This window comes from Pelophylax lessonae (assembly GCF_965119305.1).
Source record: "Pelophylax lessonae genome assembly, chromosome: 4".
Classification (NCBI taxonomy): Eukaryota; Metazoa; Chordata; class Amphibia; order Anura; family Ranidae; genus Pelophylax; species Pelophylax lessonae.
The window spans coordinates 229,216,520-229,236,518 of record NC_138771.1 but is presented as its reverse complement, the minus strand read 5'-3'; the positions used below and the strand labels follow the sequence as shown (position 1 = coordinate 229,236,518).

The following is a 19,999-nucleotide window of genomic DNA, read 5'->3' as shown; positions in this document are numbered from 1 at the left end:
ACTAACAAGAGAATAGTAATGTACAGGTAAAGCAAAGTTTTACTTTGGAGGAAAAGTTTTGTGGATCACAGCACCTTATTTTGTTCTGATGTTTTACGAGCCCTGGGGATGTGTCTGAGCTCAACGGGGCTGTCATCTATGCCAAAACCAAGCAGAACAAACATTGGAAGTGGGCCAGCAACAATCATGCTCGCAGCCACCTCCTTCCCCTCCTTTCCTAGCTGTTCCTTTACACAATGCTGTATCTTCCTCCCTCAGATCCCTTAAATCATACCTCCCTCAAATCTCATTCAGAGCTCCTGGCAACTGAAGGACAGCATGTCTGGTGGCAAATACATAGATGAAGAGGTAGGAGTGCTCAGAGTGGTCTCTTTCTTCTAGCTCAGGCAGTAAGCTCATATAGTAATATACTTTGTAAAACGTTAAGAATCTATATTTAATACATGTGTACCTGCAACATGTTAAAAAGTACAGTGGGTCACGTGATGAGATGATTTACAGACTGTCAAAGTAGAAGCGAGAGATAGAGGAATTCTAAGGGACACTACCCTGTGCAAACCATTTTGAGCTGATAGCCTTGACATGGGCATGTTAACTCCTTAAAAATATGTTTATGCAATAAAATGTTTGCTCTGGGGGGGGGGGGGGGGTGAGTAGAGAATGGAATGTAACTTGGCTTCCCTAGCAAAGGATTTATTCTTCATGAGCTCTGTTTGGCACTCCTGTGCTTGCTGATGTGTAGTCGAAAAAGGGAGTTTAGGAAATGGCATTTGTTTTGCACAGGTGTGTTCATACCCACATGGTGAGGTCACTTCTGTTTTCCGTAAAATGCACATCTAGCCTAACCTCAGGATTCTTTGAATAGGAGAATTGTAAGTGAAGCTTCCACAGAAAGTCAAAATTACAGACTTGTGCTGGAAAAGCTGTTCTGCACTGCAAAACCTTCAAAGTGCATTTTTGAAGAATCCTGTGTTGCCTCTCCCTTTTCCACACGGAGAAAATTTGACTAATGCGAGTCGTTTCATAGTATGCAGACACAAATTGAAATAATACTGCTGAGCTGCAATAAAATTATAAACCGGCTTTTTTATACAATTACTAATTCATTTACTGGCTTTTAATAATGTAGATGTGCTAAATTACAGTATTACGATAATTGGGCTGCACACTTAGGATTCCTTGTGAATGCTCATAGCAAGTTGGCCATAAATGGCTAGTTGAGGGGATAACTAACAAGAAAAAAAAAAGCTTGGTGCAAGCAAAGTCTGAGGTTTTTCACAATGTTCAAACATATTTTGCTTATTCTCCAAAAATAAAAAAAAGAGTATGATCCTTTAATTGTGCATATATTCGAGACAAATCTCTATCAAGTTCTGATGCAAAGTAGAGGTTTTTAAGGTTGGGCGGGTCTATAACATATTTTTGAAGTAAATAAGAGGGATCATTAGTTGTACCTTATATATCGTTAGTTGTATCTTGTAACAGACCGATTCATTTTTATTACAGTGTATGCAAAGTTTTATTGGTATTTGATTATATTTATATAAGGTCTAAATCCCAACCATGGCACTACCTGCCTGGGGTTTGCATGTTCTCCCTGTGCCTGCATAAGTTTCCTCTAATGAGTTTTCCTCTGAATTGGTATTTGATTATATTTATATAAGGTTTGAATCCCAACCATGGAACTACCTGCCTGGGTTTGCATGTTCTCTCTGTGCCTGCATGAGTTTCCTCTAATGAGTTTTCCTCTGAATTGGTATTTGATTATATTTATATAAGGTCTAGATCCCAACCATGGCACTACCTGCCTGGGGTTTGCATGTTCTCCCTGTGCCTGCATGGGTTTCCTCTAATGAGTTTTCCTCTGAATTGGTATTTGATTATATTTTCACATACGGTTTGAATCCTAACCATGGCATTACCTGCCTGGGGTTTGCATGTTCTCCCTGTGCCTGCATAAGTTTCCACTAATGAGTTTTCCTCTGAATTGGTATTTGATTATATTTATATAAGGTTTGAATCCCAACTATGGAACTACCTGCCTGGGTTTGCATGTTCTCTCTGTGCCTGCATGAGTTTCCTCTAATGAGTTTTCCTCTGAATTGGTATTTGATTATATTTATATAAGGTTTGAATCCCAACCATGGCACTACCTGCCTGGAGTTTGCATGTTCTCCTTGTGCCTGCATGAGTTTCCTCTAAGTACTTTGGTTTCCTCCTACACTCTGAGGCCTGGTTCACACCTATGCAGGTTGCCGTTTGCATACTCCAGGTGCATTTTGCACTTTTCAATACACGTTTTTGATCCATTGAAGCCTATGGAACCAAAAACCAGAAAAAAGTCCCTGACCCTTTCCATAAAATGCACAGAGGTAAACGTGAACCATAGGAAACCATGTTAAATGGACTGTAGTGTGTTTCTGCAAAACTGAAAACGCACTAAAAAATGCATAGGTATGAAGCAGGTCTTAAGACATGCTGGTAGGTTTATTGGCTCCTGTCTAAATTGGCCCTAGTATGTATATGAAGGAATGTGAGTTAGAGACCTTAATTGTAAGGTCTTTGAGGGTAGGGACTGATGTGATTGTACAATATATATATATATATATATATATATATATATATATATATACACGTTAAACACTGCATAAATTGACATCGCTATATAAGTACCTGTAATCAATAAAGATAAATAAAAAATAAGACTTCTTAAGTGGGATAACAAAGGAAATCATTCCAAAGACAAATTTATTAATACAATATTTTAAACAGTAATAGGCCATATACCAATTATAATTATGGCATTTATGAGTTTAAAGTAGTCAGTTTAGAAAACTGTGAATCCAGATTGGTTGCTCTGGGTTGCTAAATTTTAACATTGTTTTTTTCCTTATTAAAGTCTAGCATGTAACCATAGACAACCTAACGACTGATCATGTGTGACCTTTCTGTGTCAGGCATTGGTATCGCTTATCAATAGGTGCTGAACATAGATCTAGAGCTTTATTGGTAACACAAGGCTTGGCCTAACCTATGGTAGGATGGATACCAGTTATTTTTATGGGTGTGTATACATTTTTCTGATTGGTTAACTTTTTAATTGGTAGTTCCCATGCTATGTCTCATAAAATTCCAGATGCTAGTATGCTAGTGAGTTTGTGGTCTTCATGCAGGGCTTGTTCCAACATTGTAAATCCTATATCATATTTCTCAACACCACAGTACTATGAATGAATTCTTATTATGCTGTTTTGTGATCCTGAGCTAGCTATGTTAGTTTGGATGAATTCTAATGATAGTTATTGCATTTTTAATATAAAAATAAGGATGATATAGCTTTTATGTTACATCACGCAGAGTTCAAGTTAAACACTGCCTGCATTATCATTTACAGAGGGCATTTAACCTAAACTATGAGTTAGAAAGATGCCCATCACATTTCTATGGGCTAAAAAGGCAGAGAAACAAATATGCATTTTAATAGATACCCATAATAATATTTTATTGATATTGAGTTGGCTTCTTCCTTCTGTTTCGAAATTCATACATGCTATATCTATATAACTCAATAGTTATATAGATGCTATAATAATAATATAATAATATATAATATATAATAATAATATAATGCTATAAAACATAGCATAGCATAAAACTAAACTCTAGATAATCGGTTGCCCAATTGAATTACATGTAGGAGAACTGTTTAGCTTACTAAAAACATTGTGCAGCCAGTTTTATGGGCACTACTGCCAGATCCTTAGGCCACACTCCAACAATAGAAGCACAGCTGGGTCGGGGATACAGGTCAAAACACACCCAGCAGAGCCCAACTGACTCTTAGGAGATATGAGTTGATTTACTAAAGGAAAATAGGAGGCTCACTTTGTAAGGCAATTTTCTTTTAGCTTAGTAAATTGGGTGAAACTTTACTTTTTAAAAATAATCTGATCACATGCAAAGAAAATAAAAAAACAGTATCTTTGCTTGCAAACGATTGGATGACGACCATCACCAGAGTTTCTTTTCACTCACTATACTAAGAGAAAATTCCCTTACAAAGGGAACAGCTTTATTGTCTTTAGTAAATCAAACCTTAATTGGTCTTCCCTTTCCTAGTCTCAGTGTTGCAATACAGAAAACTACAGTGGGCTAATATCAAGAAATATATAAATACTTAAAGTAGTTACACTGAAAAAGATTCACCTGAAATAATTTGCTTTTTATAGCTGCCTGAATCCCATCTTTGAAGTGACCCTGTTATTACTTAAAAATATCCTAAAACTTGCATACCTGGAAAAAAAGCTGCGAATACCTTTCTGGCTGAATACAGTAGTGACGTAAAAGGTGGAAGGAGGAATCAGTGAGGTGCGGCTACCCGGGGAGATTGACACTCCCAGAAGTGTCGGTTTCCAAACAGACTTCAGCTGAGGTTTCTTGCAAAAGGAGTGTTCTGGCAGAGTGGACAGCAGGAAAGGTAAGTAGTCACCATCTTATTTTTCGGGTAAGCCTCTTTGGGGACGTCTCATGCATACCTTCATTATTCCTTCACTCCAACAGTCCCCAGGGTCATCTTTGGGGATGTTTTTAGTTAGTGACATGGTCACTGTAACATAAAATGTAAGTCTCGAGCATACCTTCATTATTCCTTCACTCCAACAGTCCCCAGGGTCAGTATAACAATATCTTCACACTAACATTAAAGTACTTAGAGATCACTGGAATCTTCTAAAATAGAGGTCCCCCAACCCCTGGGCTACGGACAGGTACCGGTCCATGGCCTGTTAGGAACCAGGCTGCACAGCAAGAATTCACATGGGAACGGAGAGCTGCCAGAGCCGACAGCGGTAGGGTCTGTGTGGTGCGGGATTCAGCTCACCACAAATCTGGTCCCTAGTGTGTTTGGGACTGCAGTTCTAAAAACACTTAGTAAACAACGGGCTATGGATTAGGTGTTCCTAGAAGACCTGATTACTGATTACCAATGAACTGGGTGACCCAGTACATGTTTTAGAATCTGACTGAAGTGTATGTTTAATTATACATTTTTCGATTAATGCACCAGCATCAACATAAATGTAATATTTGCAGAGGAATACCCAATAACCAAGTACTTTTCAGGACAATGTCCTTTAACACAACGGCCAGCCCTGAACCTACTTGAAGTCTACCAAGTGACAACTTGATCATCCACTGTTATGTGCTAAATATTGTTCACCTTCCTATTGGAATGAGTTTCTTGAATAATATAGGCCACTGCCATCTTCCTACAAGGAAAAGAGTTTCATGAGAAATAACAATGTATACTGTTCAGTTGCTTTGGGAGTCAGGTCAGTTTTTATTGTTTCTTGTTGTTCTTCCTTTCTCACTTTTCCACTGTGAATAGCTTTCCTGCACATGAGGAAATGTATTACACCATATTTTGATGGAATTTTTTGTTCATATCACTAAAGAGTTACAGTGGTCTAAAAAAAAAAAAAATTCACAGGTTCTCGATTAAAGCAGTATTACACTAAAAAGAACAAAAACATTATTATTTGTTTTAGGATTTTTTCTTTATTTTCACCTTTTGAACCTACCAGATAGTCTCTTACTTTTTTACTTCCTTTAACAACCTAAACTGTTTAGCAAAAGTGGCAGTTAGAGGACTGAGGCAAACCCTTTAACGCTGACAGGGGAGCAATTATCAGCTACTATTTTTCCCATAAGGAAAACAACTATTGATATAATTGCTTAAAGTTGAACTCCAGGGACAAAAGCTGTCATTGAAATCTATTCCTAAATAGCTATAAAGGATAAATATAAAATCAAGGTGTAAAATACACCTTGTGTGCCCAAAATATATATTATCAAGTAAAAATAGCATTGACCTCAGCACTGCCCTGTACATTGCCTGTGGAGCTACCCTCTCTCTAGAATGGCAATGGTGCTGCCTATGGGTGTCTCCATTGCTCTTTCAGTGGACTGGAGACACCCTAAGAAAATAAGTATGTTACTGGCTGGATAACCTGGCTGGATAAAGGGGAAAGGGGAAAAAATAAAAAATAAAACAAATGCAACCAATTTTCAACTCCTAAGGGTCCTTTCACACCTGTCCGTTACGCCGACGGACTCCGTTCTGCTCAGCGGGGGATTGATCCGCCGATCCCCGCTGAGCAGGCGGATGACAGCTCCGTCTCCGCTCTTTGTGCAGAGACGGAGCTGTCAGATCCCTGCTGTCCTCTATGGGGGAATCAGATGAGAATGGACCGCCTGTCCGTTCTCATCCGATCCCATCCGATCCGATCTGCCAGACGGATGGAAAATAGGGTTTCCATCCGTCCGGATTTGGCGGACAGGATCAGATCGGATGGCAGTGGGTGTCAGTGGAGATGTCTCCGCTGACATCCGCTGCCCCATAGGGATGCATAGGGCATCCGATCAGGTCCGTCTGAAAAACTGACAGGCGGATCTGATCGGACCGTATGTGTGAAAGGGGCCTAAGGCCCCTTTCACACTTGCCGCTCCGTCGGCGGACTCCGTTTATTCTCAGCAGGGGATCGATCTGCCGATCCCCCGCTGAGCAGGAGGATGGCAGCTCTGTCTCCGCGCTGTGTGCGAAGAGAGAGCTGTCAGGTCCCACTGTTCTCTATGAGGGAATCGGATAAAAACGGACCGCCTGTCTGTTCTCATCCACTGACATCCGATGCCCCATAGAGATGCATGGGGCATCCGTTCAGATCCGCCTGAAAAACTGACAGGCGGATCTGAACAGTCCGCACGTGTGAAAGAGGCCTAAGGCTGTCTCTAATGAGAAGCCATTGAGATCTGTTTTAATTGTAAAGGAGTGGGACACTAACGAAACAGCAGCTCAATTCTGCCAAAGCCTGAAAGCCTCCACCAGGAGCCAACCAGGTGGCCAATTAAGTCAGTTTGCTCCAGTTCCCAGCAGAAAACAGATTACCTTATGTGGTGTGAGTCTCTTACCAGTCCCAGGGCATCCTCTTCAAGGTCTCTGGGCACATGCTCTGATTCCGTAAAAGTCCAGTTCAAGTCAGACAGGGTTAGAGGTTGCTGATGATCTCTAACTTTCAATCCTGCTGAGATAGTGTCATAATTGTCAGAAAGAATGAAAAACCCATAAGAATGAAAATCCAAAAGAACAAAAACACAAAAATCCGAAAGAACGAAAAACGATTCAACCTACGAGTTTAACGAATCGATTACATCCGGATAATTAAATTTTTGTATTTTCGTTCTTTCCGACTATTCATTATCGCTGAATATAAAGAAATAATTGATGAATGCATTCGTATTTGTATTTCTTTTGGATATATTCGGATTAATTCCATTTTTGGATGGGCAGTGTTAGTGTGTTATCTCTGGCCAATGAGCTTATCCCTTATTACCTTGTGTGTTTTTCTGTGTCAGACTGCATTCCATCCAGAGTCTGGACAGGATGTGGTGGGCTGGTCACACTGTTCTGTTGGATTTGTTGATTACGAATACAACCACCAATGTCCGAATAATCAAAAGGTCAGAGCCCAAAGTAACAAATGTCATATCTAAACGAATGGAACGTAACAAATACGAATGCATCCGAAGTACCTGAAGTGACGAATGCTGCATCTAAACAAATGGAACTGAATGAATACGAATGCATCCGAAGTTCTGAATTACCTGAAGTAACGAATGCTGCATCTAAACTAATCGAACGGAACGAATATGAATGCATCCGAAGTTCTGAATTACTTAAAGTAACGAATGCCACATCTAAACAAATGGAATGGAGTAAATACGAATCCATCCGAAGTTCAGAATTACCTGAAGTAACGAATGGTGCATCTAAATGAATGGAACGGAATGAATACGAATGCATCTGAAGTTCCGAATTACCTGAAGTAACGAATGCTGCATCTAAATGAATGGAACGGAATGAATACAAATGCATCCGAAGTTCCGAATTACCTGAAGTAATGAATGCCACATCTAAATGAATGGAACGGAATGAATACTAATGCATCCGAAGTTCCGAATTACCTGAAGTAACGAATGCTGCATCTAAATGAATGGAACGGAATGAATACAAATGCATCCGAAGTTCCGAATTACCTGAAGTAACGAATGCCGCATCTAAACGAATGGAATGTAATAAATACGAATCCATCTGAAGTTCAGAATTACCTGAAGTAATGAATGCCACATCTAAATGAATGGAACGGAATGAATACTAATGCATCCGAAGTTCCGAATTACCTGAAGTAACGAATGCCACATCTAAATGAATGGAACGGAATGAATACGAATGCATCCGAAGTTACGAATTACCTGAAGTAACGAATGTCGCATCTAAACAAATTGAACATAACAAATACGAATGCATCTGAAGTTACAAATTGCCTAAAGTAATGAAGGCCCTATCTAAACGTATGGAACGTAGTGAATATGAATGCATCTGGAGTTATGAATTGCCTGAAGTAATGAAGGCCATATCTAATCAAATTGAACATAGCGAATACAAATGCATCTGAAGTTACGAATTACCTGAAGTAATGAATGCCCTATCTAAACGAATGGAACGGAACAAAGTAACGAATGCTGCATCTACACATATGGAATTAATACAAATGCATCTGAAGTTACGAATGATCCAAAGTAACGAATGCCGATCATAAGGCATGATCCGTTAAACGAAAAAAAGAAACTACACAAAACTAATTTTTCAACTTTTTTTGCTTCAGAGACCATCCTCTCTCCTTTCCTCTCACCAGGCCGCAGTGCACACTTCTCTTTGCTCTGTTACATCAGCCAATCACTGTTCTTCAGACTCAGCAAAGATGGCCACCCCCTGCACTGGAGGCACTCCATAGATGATAATTGCAAAGCGGTCTCCTTAAAGATGGCTGTTGCCCTTCTGCATTTAAGAATTCAGTTTAACCCAGTCCACAATGCAGAAGGATAATACAGCAGCAACAAAAGGATGAAGTTCCACAGCAGATATCAGCTACAGTCCCGGTTATACCGCTTTATTGATGTTTAAATAGATTTTATTTTTCCAATGTAAAAAGTCATTACAAATTACAGTAGGAATGTGAGAATGTTAGTTATAGCAATAGTGTAAGTCTACCTCACCTAACTTACAAAATGGCTGTATTGTTTCCAATAAACTGTTATGACCTAGGACCGGACTTCCAATATTTCCATAGAATGAAGAGAATTATTAAACAAAGGTTAGCCTTGTGTCTTATGGAAAACCAACAGCTGTCACTGGAATCTATATGATACATTTCATAAAGTTTGGCGCATAAGACACATAAATAAAGGCAAGTGAAAAGTACATGCAGTCTTCTGTGATAACTATATATTTATGTCATTTGGTTATTGGCAGGGTGTAGGTTTATGAAAACTGAAGTAAGGAAACGTGCTGTCCTAGACATAAGTAATGTAAAAGTAGAGCTTGTCTGTACAACTACTTGTCCGGTTCAGGGCTGTAAAGATGTAACCTAACAGTTATTGGAAACATAACTTCTTTTTACACTGTGCATTGTTGTGAAGAGAGCAATGCTATAAGCTAACCCAAAGTAAGCAGTCACAATTCAGCTTTCAATGGTTTGACTACAGTGTACTGCTGGGAAGTATATATATATATATATATATATATATATATACAGTACAGTAAAAGTATATGACTGGTATCCTTAGAAATGACCTTTTCTTTTTAAAATGGTTGTAAAGACAGAATTTTTTTTACCTTCATGCATTCTGTGTATGAAGGTAAAAAACCCTCTGAGTGCAGCCCCCTTATACTTACCAGAGCCCCATCTCAATCCAGCAATGTCCACGAGAGCCAAGGCTCTCTCAGCTCTCTCACTCCTCATTGGCTTAGAGACAGCGGTGGGAGCCATTCGTTTCTGCTGCTTTCACACACAGCCAATGAAGAGGGAGCTGGGGCGTGGATGAGCCGTGCTCTGTGTGTCTTATGGACAAATGGGGCTGACTTGGGAGTGAGCATGCAAAAGTGCCCCTATAGCAAGCAGCATGCTATGGAGGCAGGGGGAGGAGTCAGGAGTGCCAGCGGGGGACTCTAGATAAGTAGGATCGGGCTGTTCTGTGCAATACCATTGCAAAGAGCAGGTAATTAAAACGTGTTTGTTATATTACATTTTTTAAAAAATGAAGGTTTAGTATCACTTTAATCTGCAGTGCTCTAGTTTTTTTTTCTGTAAAATTCAATGCAATATGACAACCTGGAGGAATTCTATATACAGTTGGTGTTCGGTACATCCCTGGAAATGTTATGTTTTTTTTTTTTTCTAATATATAAGTCACATTGTAGGCATCTTCTGCAATAACAATTTCATATTTAATGAGATACTCCGAAAAGAGTTATTCATTTCTAAAGCGTTTGAGACCCTGCAATTTTTTCTCATTAGATCCCTGCAGGGTCATCAGCTAATCAAAAATATAAAAAGGCAGTCCCATTCAGATTAACTCTGCACATTGACACAGACGAGGTAGCAATCAACAGCAACGTTTATATAAGTCCTTGTAATGTACATTCATCACCTAGATGGGAGTGTTTTTTTCTCAACAAAAGTTGAGTTAAACTTTATATCTAATGAGTGCATTGGTTTTCTTTTTTTAGACTTTTTTCCCTTCTTTTTTTATCTTTTGATCCTGCCGGTAGCAAACTTCATGTCTTAGGGCTTTTCACAGAGATGTTGAAAAAAGTTGGTTGGGTCATAATTTTACCTCTTCCTGAACACCTATCACTCAAAATTATTAAAGTGGTTATAAAGTCAAAAGTTTATTTTTCATCTTTATTCATTCTATGCATTAAGGTAAAAATCTTTCAATAGCCCTCCCCCCTTTCCCCGATTCAGCCCTGTGCTTCCCTCTCCCATCTCTCACAGACTTGGCTGAGAACAGTGAGAGCCATTGGCTCCTGCTGCTGTCAATCAAATCCTGTGGGGAGGGTTTTGGGGATGGGCCTGAGCCACGCTGTGTATGTCAATAAACGCATAAAGCTCAGCTCACGATCAAGCCCGCAGGTGGGACACCATAGGAAACAGCTTCCTATGGATGCACACGGAGAAGAAAAGCCAGAGGGGGATCCCAGAAGATGAGGATTAGGGCCACTCTGTGCATTACCCTTTCACAGAGCAGGTAAGTATAACACCTTTTTTTATTGTTGGAAAATAAACAATGAGACTTTACAACCGCTTTAAAATAGGAGCGTATGGAGGTATACACATTGCAGTGTTAGTGTTAGGGCGTCGGCCACACATCCAGTCACTGTCCAAAGCTTGCAGACTCCACAACATCTCCAAGATACGCCCCTTCCTAACCAATTATACCACCAAGCTTCTAATCCACTCCCTGGTTATCTGTCGTCTCGATTACTGCAACTCCCTTCTCATTGGCTTACCTTTAACAAGTCGATCCCCCCTTCAGTCCATCATGAAAGCTGCTGCCAGGCTCACCTTGCAAACGGCTCTGTGTCTGCTACCCCTCTTTGTCAATCCCTCCATTGGCTGCCACTCAACCAACAAATTAAATTCAAGTTACTAACCATAACTTACAAAGCCATCCATAACTTGGCGCACAGCTACATCACTAACCTGGTCCCAAATACCAACCAACTCGTTCTCTTGGTACCTCCCAGGACCTCCTGCTCTCTAGCTCCCTTGTAACCTCTTCCCTTGCTTGCCTCCAGGACTTCTCCCGAGCCTCTCCCATCCTCTGGAATGCTCTACCCCAATCCATCCAACTATCTCCTACTTTGTCCACTTTCAGACGATTCCTGAAAACACATCTCTTCAGAGAAACCTTTCTGGCAACCACCTAACAAATGTACTTTTATTTTCTCCATTAGCCCATCTCCCTACAGTTATTACCTCTTCTATCTCTTGACCCTCCCTCTTAGATTGTAAGCTCTAACAAGCTGTTTCCTACTGTAATTAAGTGTATTGTACTTGTACTGTCTAGCCTCAAGTTGTAAAGCGATGCGTCTGCGCTATATAAATCCTATATAATAATATTAATAATAAATACACAGTAAACTCATCTATGGTGTTAACAGGGCTTTAACAGTGCGGTGCCCCAGCAATCATTTCCCCTTTTAGCCTTGTAAAAAATAAAACCAAACATCTCACAGTGCATTTGCGGAGCATCGCCTGATGTTTGTGCATCCAAAAATGCTCATTAATAATATAGCTGAGTTAATGCTTGTAATGGAACAGGGCACCCCTGTACTGGGTACCTCCATTGACAGATGCTCCTAGTGCTTCCCGAGGAGCTCCAAGCACTCCACCAGACACCGTAATCACTTCAGACCCCACGAACCGCCGCAGCTTGGTTAGGGTCTTGCAGTCTCCTACCCACCCTGGACCTCCGACAAGGCTCCAGGTTCCTGTGGGTGAACTTCTCTTTCCCCAGAGAGTGCAGCAGAACAAGCTCTTACAAGAGCTCAGTGATTATCCAAGGGAGAATGGAAGACCATAGCAATCCCTTGCAGCAGATTCCCCCAATAAGAGACAGGACTCTAGATTGAGGGTGAAGGAACTCTAGAACAACTTTATTGAACAAGACATATATACAGTTTTCACCCACAAGGTTACCACCCTGATGGACCTTGTTGAAGACTGAACATAATATTCACCATCCAATAGGAACAGAGTTTTACACTCTCATACAGTGTACAAAATATACAATGTGGGACAATCCCCCCTCCCCCTTAGCAACCAATCCACATATCTTTATACATCCCATAATACGTTTCTCTTAAGGCAGACAGACAGAACAATGGGAGGCTATTAACACTTAACAATGAGACAGGGCAATCCACATTCCCTCCCAAACACAACAAAATGAAAATCTTTCTGACATTGAAAGATATGTCATATACACAGCATTTACGAATTACAGATTTCATGGCAAATGGGAATACATCTTAATATTTCTATATGGAGATATTGCTGGCAAATATGAAGCAATCCAAACCATTACTTATCTGTCTTTAAATTCCATCGACGGTGAATACTGTCAAAATGCTCTTTAAAGGCTGCTTTAGTATTCAAGGGTGTCTCCACTCTGGATGGAGGAGCAATGGAGACACCTTTGGACAGAAGCATTGTCAGTCTGAGAGGATAGTAGTGTTAGAAACACCACCAGATTTACTGTAAATGGACTTGACTAACACATGAGAGTCGAACTCCAGCTAACATTTATTAACCACTAGCCGACCGCTCACATTGCTGCTACTGCAAGAGAGCGGCTCGGCTGGGTCCAGCGACATAGACCTACGTCGCTGGATTCCTCCCTCTCTCCCTCGCTCCCGCTGTATTCAGTCGGGCCAGGGGAGGAGAGGCGGTGATCACCGCCGCTCGTCCCCGATCGTCGGGCGGATCTCCTCTGTGACAGGCAGGGACAGATCACAGGATTCAGCATAGCTGAACCTGTGATCTGTGTCTATGTCACACAACCCCCTCCCGCCACACACGTCAGTAAGCATGAGGCACACATTTAACCCCATGATCACCAACAGGGTTAACCCCTTCCCTGTCAGTGTCATTATTACAGTAACAGTGCATATTTATAGCACTGATTACTGTAGTAATGTCACTGGTCCCCCCAAAAGTGTCAAAAATGTCAGTTAGGGGTCCGATCTGTCCACCGCAATGTCGCAATCCCGCAAAAAAATCGCAGATCGCCGCAATTACTAAGGACATACCGCGCAATTGTCCGTTAAAATAATGCAGTGCCGAATTACAAAATATGGCCTGGTCAGGAAGGGGGTAAAATCTTCCGGTCTTAAAGTGGTTAAAAATACGCTCATTGAGAAATTTTTTGTCGAAGACATGTAGCTGAATACATTTTGGCCTAAATATATGACAAAAATTGAATATATTGGATATTTTTTAACTGTCAAAGTAGAAAATGTCAATTATTTCTCAAAATTTTCTCTCTTTTTTTATTAATATTGCAAAAAATGAAAAGCGCAGAAGTGATCAAATACCACCAAAAGAAAACTCTGTTTGTGGGAAAAAAATGACGTAAATTTCGTTTGGGTACAGGGTTGCATGACTGCACAATTGTCAGTTAAAGTCGCGCAGTGCCAAGTTGAAAAAAGTGGCCTGGACGTTAAGCAGGAAAATCCTCCGGGGCTAAAGTTGTTAATAAGTTACTGCAACTGTTTGGGATAAAGGCTTTACATAGATAAATGAAAGCTGACATTTGTAAGCACCCCTGCCAGTGCTAAATAGTTTTTCTTAACCCTTTATTACTTTTGCCGGACTGCCTGGTCTGTTAAAGGAAGTTGAAAAATACTGGCCGGATCAACAGATGAGAATACAGGTCCACATGTAATCAGCTATGATACCAGCCATTTGATAGCTTGACAATCCAAGCAACAGTGAATGCTACAAATTTAGAAAACACTTCATTTGATGGATTTAGTTCCACTGTAAATATTCCTAGTTGCCAAAGGACATTACTGACATCCCTTAACTATTTCACTCTGACTTCTAGAGTCTGGCCTTGTGGTTGGTAACCGGTAACACAATGCATTACTGTGTGTATGTTCATTTATGGCTCCATGCATAATGAGCTCATTGTACTTACAGCCAGGGACCTTCCTCTGTTCTGGCACCAGGGACCCCAATAAGTCGCTATGCCTCTCTAGCCATGAAGTAGGTGTTGGCTTCCTGCAATTCTTTTCCAGTGTCAGGCTGAGCCTTTATCTAGGACTGTGCCAGAGAGGGTGGCTGCCACTGCAGAATAGCATTGTCTGCCAAATGCTGCATACTTGTGAAGACACGAAGAGGGGATTTTAATGCCTGCAAAATAATAGCACTTTTGTAAGAAAAACTAGCACAGAAATATTTGTTTTAATACTAACGAACACAAATGACTTATTATCCAAGCTAAAACTTGTTTCAATATACTGCTGGATATTTATAAAAACAGCTTTACTATGTTGAAAGCATATTCCTTTGCTTTGCCGTATATTATTTTTAGAACAGATTTTCAGGTCATTTATCATTCGTCTTAAAGTAATCCGGTCAGTCATTATAACGTTTTAAGTGTAGATATTCTGCCTAGGAGCATGTGTGCCTCTCTGATACTAGGTTCAGCTGGATTCTAAGGCATCAGCTTACCGGACTTTGGTTAACGACTTGCCGACTGCCCACCGCAGATATACTGTGGCATGCTGGCTCGGCTGCGCAAATCGCCATACCTGTATGGTGATCCGCGGGAGCGATCCTGGGGGCGCCCTCATATGCCAGTGGGAAAGCTGATTCACGGGGCAATCATTGCCGCCGGGCACCCACGATCACTCCCCGTGGAGAGAGAACGACGGTCTGCTGTTGTTCTCTCAGGAATCAATACAGAGCGCCTGTGTTCCTCCTATTTAGGATCACAGGTCTCTGTGTTGATTCCACAAGCCCGATCTGTCTGTCGCAATGTCGCAGTCCTGCTAAAAATTGCTGATCGCCGCCATTACTAGTAAAAAATAAATTAAATAAAAAAAATTTACACAAATCTTTCCCCTAGTTTGTAGACATGATAACTTTTGAGCAAGCCAATCAAAACACGCTTATTGGGATTTTTATTACCAAAAATAGGTAGCAGAATACAAATTGGCCTAAATTGATGAAAAAATTAGATTTTTACATTTTTTTATTGGGTATGTTATATAGCAGAAAGTGAAAAATATTGTTTTTTTTTTTTTTTTTTTTTCAGAATTGTCGCTGTTTTTTTGTTTATAGCGCTAAAAAATAAAAATCACACAGGTGATCAAATAGGATCAAAAGAAAGCTCTATTCGTGGGACATCAATTTTATTTGGGTACAGCACCATACGACCGCGCAATTGTCCAGTAATGCAGTGGCAAATCACAAAAAATGGCCTCATCATTAAGAGGGAAAGTCTTCCGGTCCAGAAGTTTAAAAGGCTAATTCCACCTTTAAGACCATTTCATGGCACATCCATATTTAGGGTGTAACATTAAACATGGAAACATTCCTTAACCCCCTACCCATAAACTGATCCCCCCTCCCCTTATCGGAATAGTGTTGTTCTTCTCCCTGCAGCATTCTATTTTTAATTTTTCACAGCTGTGTCATCCATTCACATGGATCTGTGCATAAAAGACTACAAGTCCCATCTGCCACCGCCACAGAGGAACTGATAGCTCTCAATGGGGGACGTGTGTAGTGACTTCATTGCACTTCTGGGCTATGAATTAATTCCTCTAATTCAATAACTGAAGGTCCATACATCAGTACAGACCTGGGGAATAGTCTGCAGGAGCCTGTGCATTGTACCTGAGATCCAATCCTTTGCTGGCTTCAATGCAAAGAAATAGAAAAACAAATGCACATTTTTCTTTTTCATTTAATATCTTTTTACAAAAAGTATAATAAGCCTTTAAACCTTGTCTTGTGAGCTTATGTTTTTTGTTCTAAGGCACCCCATCATTTACCTTTAGAAGTTTACATATGATTGCTTTGATTCAATCTTTAAAATCTAAGGCCTGTCTAAAGGGCAGATACATCAAGTTGCCTGATATTGCTTTATTTACCAGGGCATGACTCATTTGATGTCTGGCATTAAACCCTTGACCAATGAGAGTGTGCCTATTGACTACTAAATGGGGTGTAGGTAACTATGAGTATGGAAAGGAGTAATGGGTAGTGAGTACACCAGACCAGTGTTTCTCTACATTATTTCAGTCGTGGCATCCATGAAAAGTATGAAAAATCCCAAGACACCCTAGTTTAAAATGTAAAAAAAAGTAATCCTCATACCCTGTGGATGTCACCTCTAGAGAGGGCGGCACTTTGTATATGAAGGAGTGCGTAGGGTTGAAGGGGGGCAGTATGTAAATGAAGGGCATGTAGGGTTAAAGGGGGGCAGTATGTGCAGGATAGGGGTGTAGTATTAAAGAAGGGCAGTGTGTACAAGAAGGGGTGTGTAGCATTAAGGCAGTTAAAGGGGGACAATGTGTATAGGAAGGTGTGCGTAGGGTTGAAGGGGGGCAGTGTGTATATGAAGGGGGGTGTGGGTTAAAGGGGGGCAGTGTGTGCAGGAAGGGGGTGTAGCATTAAAGAAGGGCAGTGTGTGCAGGAAGGGGGGGAGGGGCAGTGTGTACAAGAAGGGGTGTGTAGCGTTAAAAGAAGGTAGTGTGTATATGAAGGGGTGTGAAGAGGGTTAAAGGGGGCAGTGTGTATATGAAGGGGGTGTAGGGTTAAAGGGGAGCAGTGTGTATATGAAGGGGGTGTAGGGTTAAAGGGGGGCAGTGTGTATAGGAAGGGGGTGTAGGGTTAAAGGGGGGCAGTGTGTATATGAAGGGGGTGTAGGGTTAAAGAGGGGCAGTATTTGCAGGAAGGGGGTGTAGCATTAAAGAAGGGCAGTGTGTGCAAGAAGGGGGAGGGGCAGTGTGTACAAGAAGGGGTGTGTAGCATTAAAGGAAGGTAGTGTGTATAGGGTGTGAAGGGTTAAAGGGGGGCAGTGTGTTTATAAAGGGAGGTGTAGGGTTAAAGGGGGGCAGTGTGTGCAGCAAGGGGGTGTAGGATTAAAGGGGGCAGTGTATACAGGAAGGGGAGTGTAGGGTTAAAAGGGGGGGTCATTTTGTACAGGAAGGGGGCAATGTGTACATTTTTTTTAGGGAGGGGTGCAAGCATCTGGTCTTGCCTAGGGTGCCAAATAGTCTAGCACCGGCCCTGCCCCCTTCGCACTAGAGGTTCCCCCGTCATATATAAGGTCCCCCGTTGACATCAGAGTCTCCCCTATACACCAGGGCCTCCAGATCATATCAGAGTCACCCCTTCACATCAGAGGCCCCCATCAAATCGAAGCCTCCCCTATACATCAGAGCCTTCCCATTAAATCAGAGTCCCCCAATCACCACAGATTATTCCCATCATATCAGAGTTCCTCATCACTGAGCTCTCCAATCACATATCTCCCCCACCCCCCCAGTCAAACAGCCCCCTCCCTTATCACAGAGCCACCCACTCATACAGCCCCCACCATCGCGGAATCCATTGGTTGTTATGATGCTGAAGGTAAACCCATCTGCACCATGGCAACTCTAAATGAGGGCAACCTGAGTCCTGTGTCCAAGTCACTCCAAGGGGAACCCAGACATGACACCCACACTGCACCAAACTCATCAGCATACTTAGAAGAGCAACATTTTATCTCAGCCATACAGTGCCAAATTATCTATTGGTTGACCCATTTAGAATGAACTATTCAAATATGGCGTCACTGCATGCACAACATTATAGGGATGTCATGTCTACTTACAAAAAAGGGAACTGCCAATGTATAATGTGACATTGGGAGGGGGTCGAGGGTAATATATACATTTTTCTAGTGTATAGATTCTTAACTCACACATTTGTATTTTTGTGATAGAAATGAAATACTATATTTATATGGGCTCATGAAATGTTATATAGGAGGATTATTTCTAAAATTAGAACTCTTTTGACCAAAATCAAAGGATCTTCTGAACACAGTCCTAATTGAGTCATTTATTATAGACTGTGTGCTGAGGCCTGAGGAGCTTTCAAGTATCAAAGAAAATTCCTGCATTTTTTTCCCAAATAATTGAAAACAAGTATCAGCCTATATTTTCAGTGTGATGTCTTTTACTGTATATTTTATGTAAGATATATACTGTGTATCATCATAAAGTCCATTTGACTAACACAGTACAAAAGTGAGCTTTTACATGTTCAAATTCAACCTTTTAGGCTCAATTCACACCTTTGCATGTTGCTTTTGAGCATTTCTGTAGTGCTCTTTGCTGTGTTTTCCACATTTGTTTATCGCGATTTGCATTTTTTTATGCTTTTTTGGGGGGAAAATGTGTTGTTGGGGCAGATTTAAAAATGCAAATCGTGGCAAAATTGCGGTAAAAACGAAATACTTGCGTTTTGGATGCGATTCCATTGAAGTTTATTACATGCAAAACGCTGCATTTTGCAGGATAAAAAGTTCCCGACCCTTTCCAAAAATGCAGAGGCACAAAAATGCATTGATGTGTACGTGTTCTATAGGTACCCATGTTAAAAAAATGAAATGCATTTCTGCAAAAAAGCATGAAAAAAACGCATTAGTGTGAATGGAGCCTAAGATTACGTAATACTGTCCTTAAAATGTTATGAATTCTGTATATAAATGCAAAGGAAGTACTACGGGATAGAAATGTTTTTCAACTAAGCAGTGTTGAGGTGATTGTAGGTTCACTTTCAAACTGACTTTTATCCAAATTCCAGTTTATTGATTTTACATAGACCTGCCAACATGCATTGTAGATTTTATCTACATGATCCTTCATTCACAAGGCTGGAATGACTCTTTAGTATTCTCTCCTATTCATCCAACCTAAGGTCTGGTTCACACCTATGCAGGTTGTTTTTTTTTTTGGTTTGGAACCAAAAACCAGAAAAAAGTCCCTGGCCCTTACCGTAAAATGCACAGATGTGAACATGACCCATAGGAAACCATGTTAAATGGACTGTAGGGTGTTTCTGCAAAACTGAAAATGCACTAAGATATTCATAGGTGTGAACCAGGCCTTACAGTATTTATTGCACAGTCTGAGGATGCTTTACTATTATTATTATTATATAGGATTTATATAGCGCCGACAGTTTACGCAGCGCTTTACAACTTGAGGGTAGACAGTACAAATACAATACACTTTAATACAGTAGGAATCAGAGGGCCCTGCTCGATAGAGCTTACAATCTATATTGTTTTCAGAACTTGGTGCAGATTTCAGAGTGTGACTGACAATGTTACATTCCTCATAACATTACCAAGTGGATAGGAGCTTGATGAGAGTAAACAGACATGCTGATATTTTGCAGAAAGCTTGGAAATAACTTCCCAACATTCTTGAAATTACATATTAAAAAAAAAATAAACTTCGACAGGTCACCAGTTAGGCCTCAATCTCCTAACAATAAAATAAACATTTCCCAGTAAACTATGTGTTATT

At 40.7% G+C, this 19,999-nt stretch overlaps 1 protein-coding gene across 1 annotated transcript in view; it reads left to right on the top strand.

The window, feature by feature from the left end:
* Nucleotides 1–223: 223 nt before the first annotated feature.
* Nucleotides 224–19,999, top strand: part of CAV1 (caveolin 1) — a 78,090-nt gene continuing 58,314 nt past the window's right edge. Inside the window, exon 1 of the mRNA XM_082252861.1 lies at nucleotides 224–348. Within this exon, the coding sequence (XP_082108987.1) occupies nucleotides 319–348 (30 nt within the window). The 5' untranslated portion in view covers nucleotides 224–318. The remainder of the gene's footprint in view (nucleotides 349–19,999) is intronic.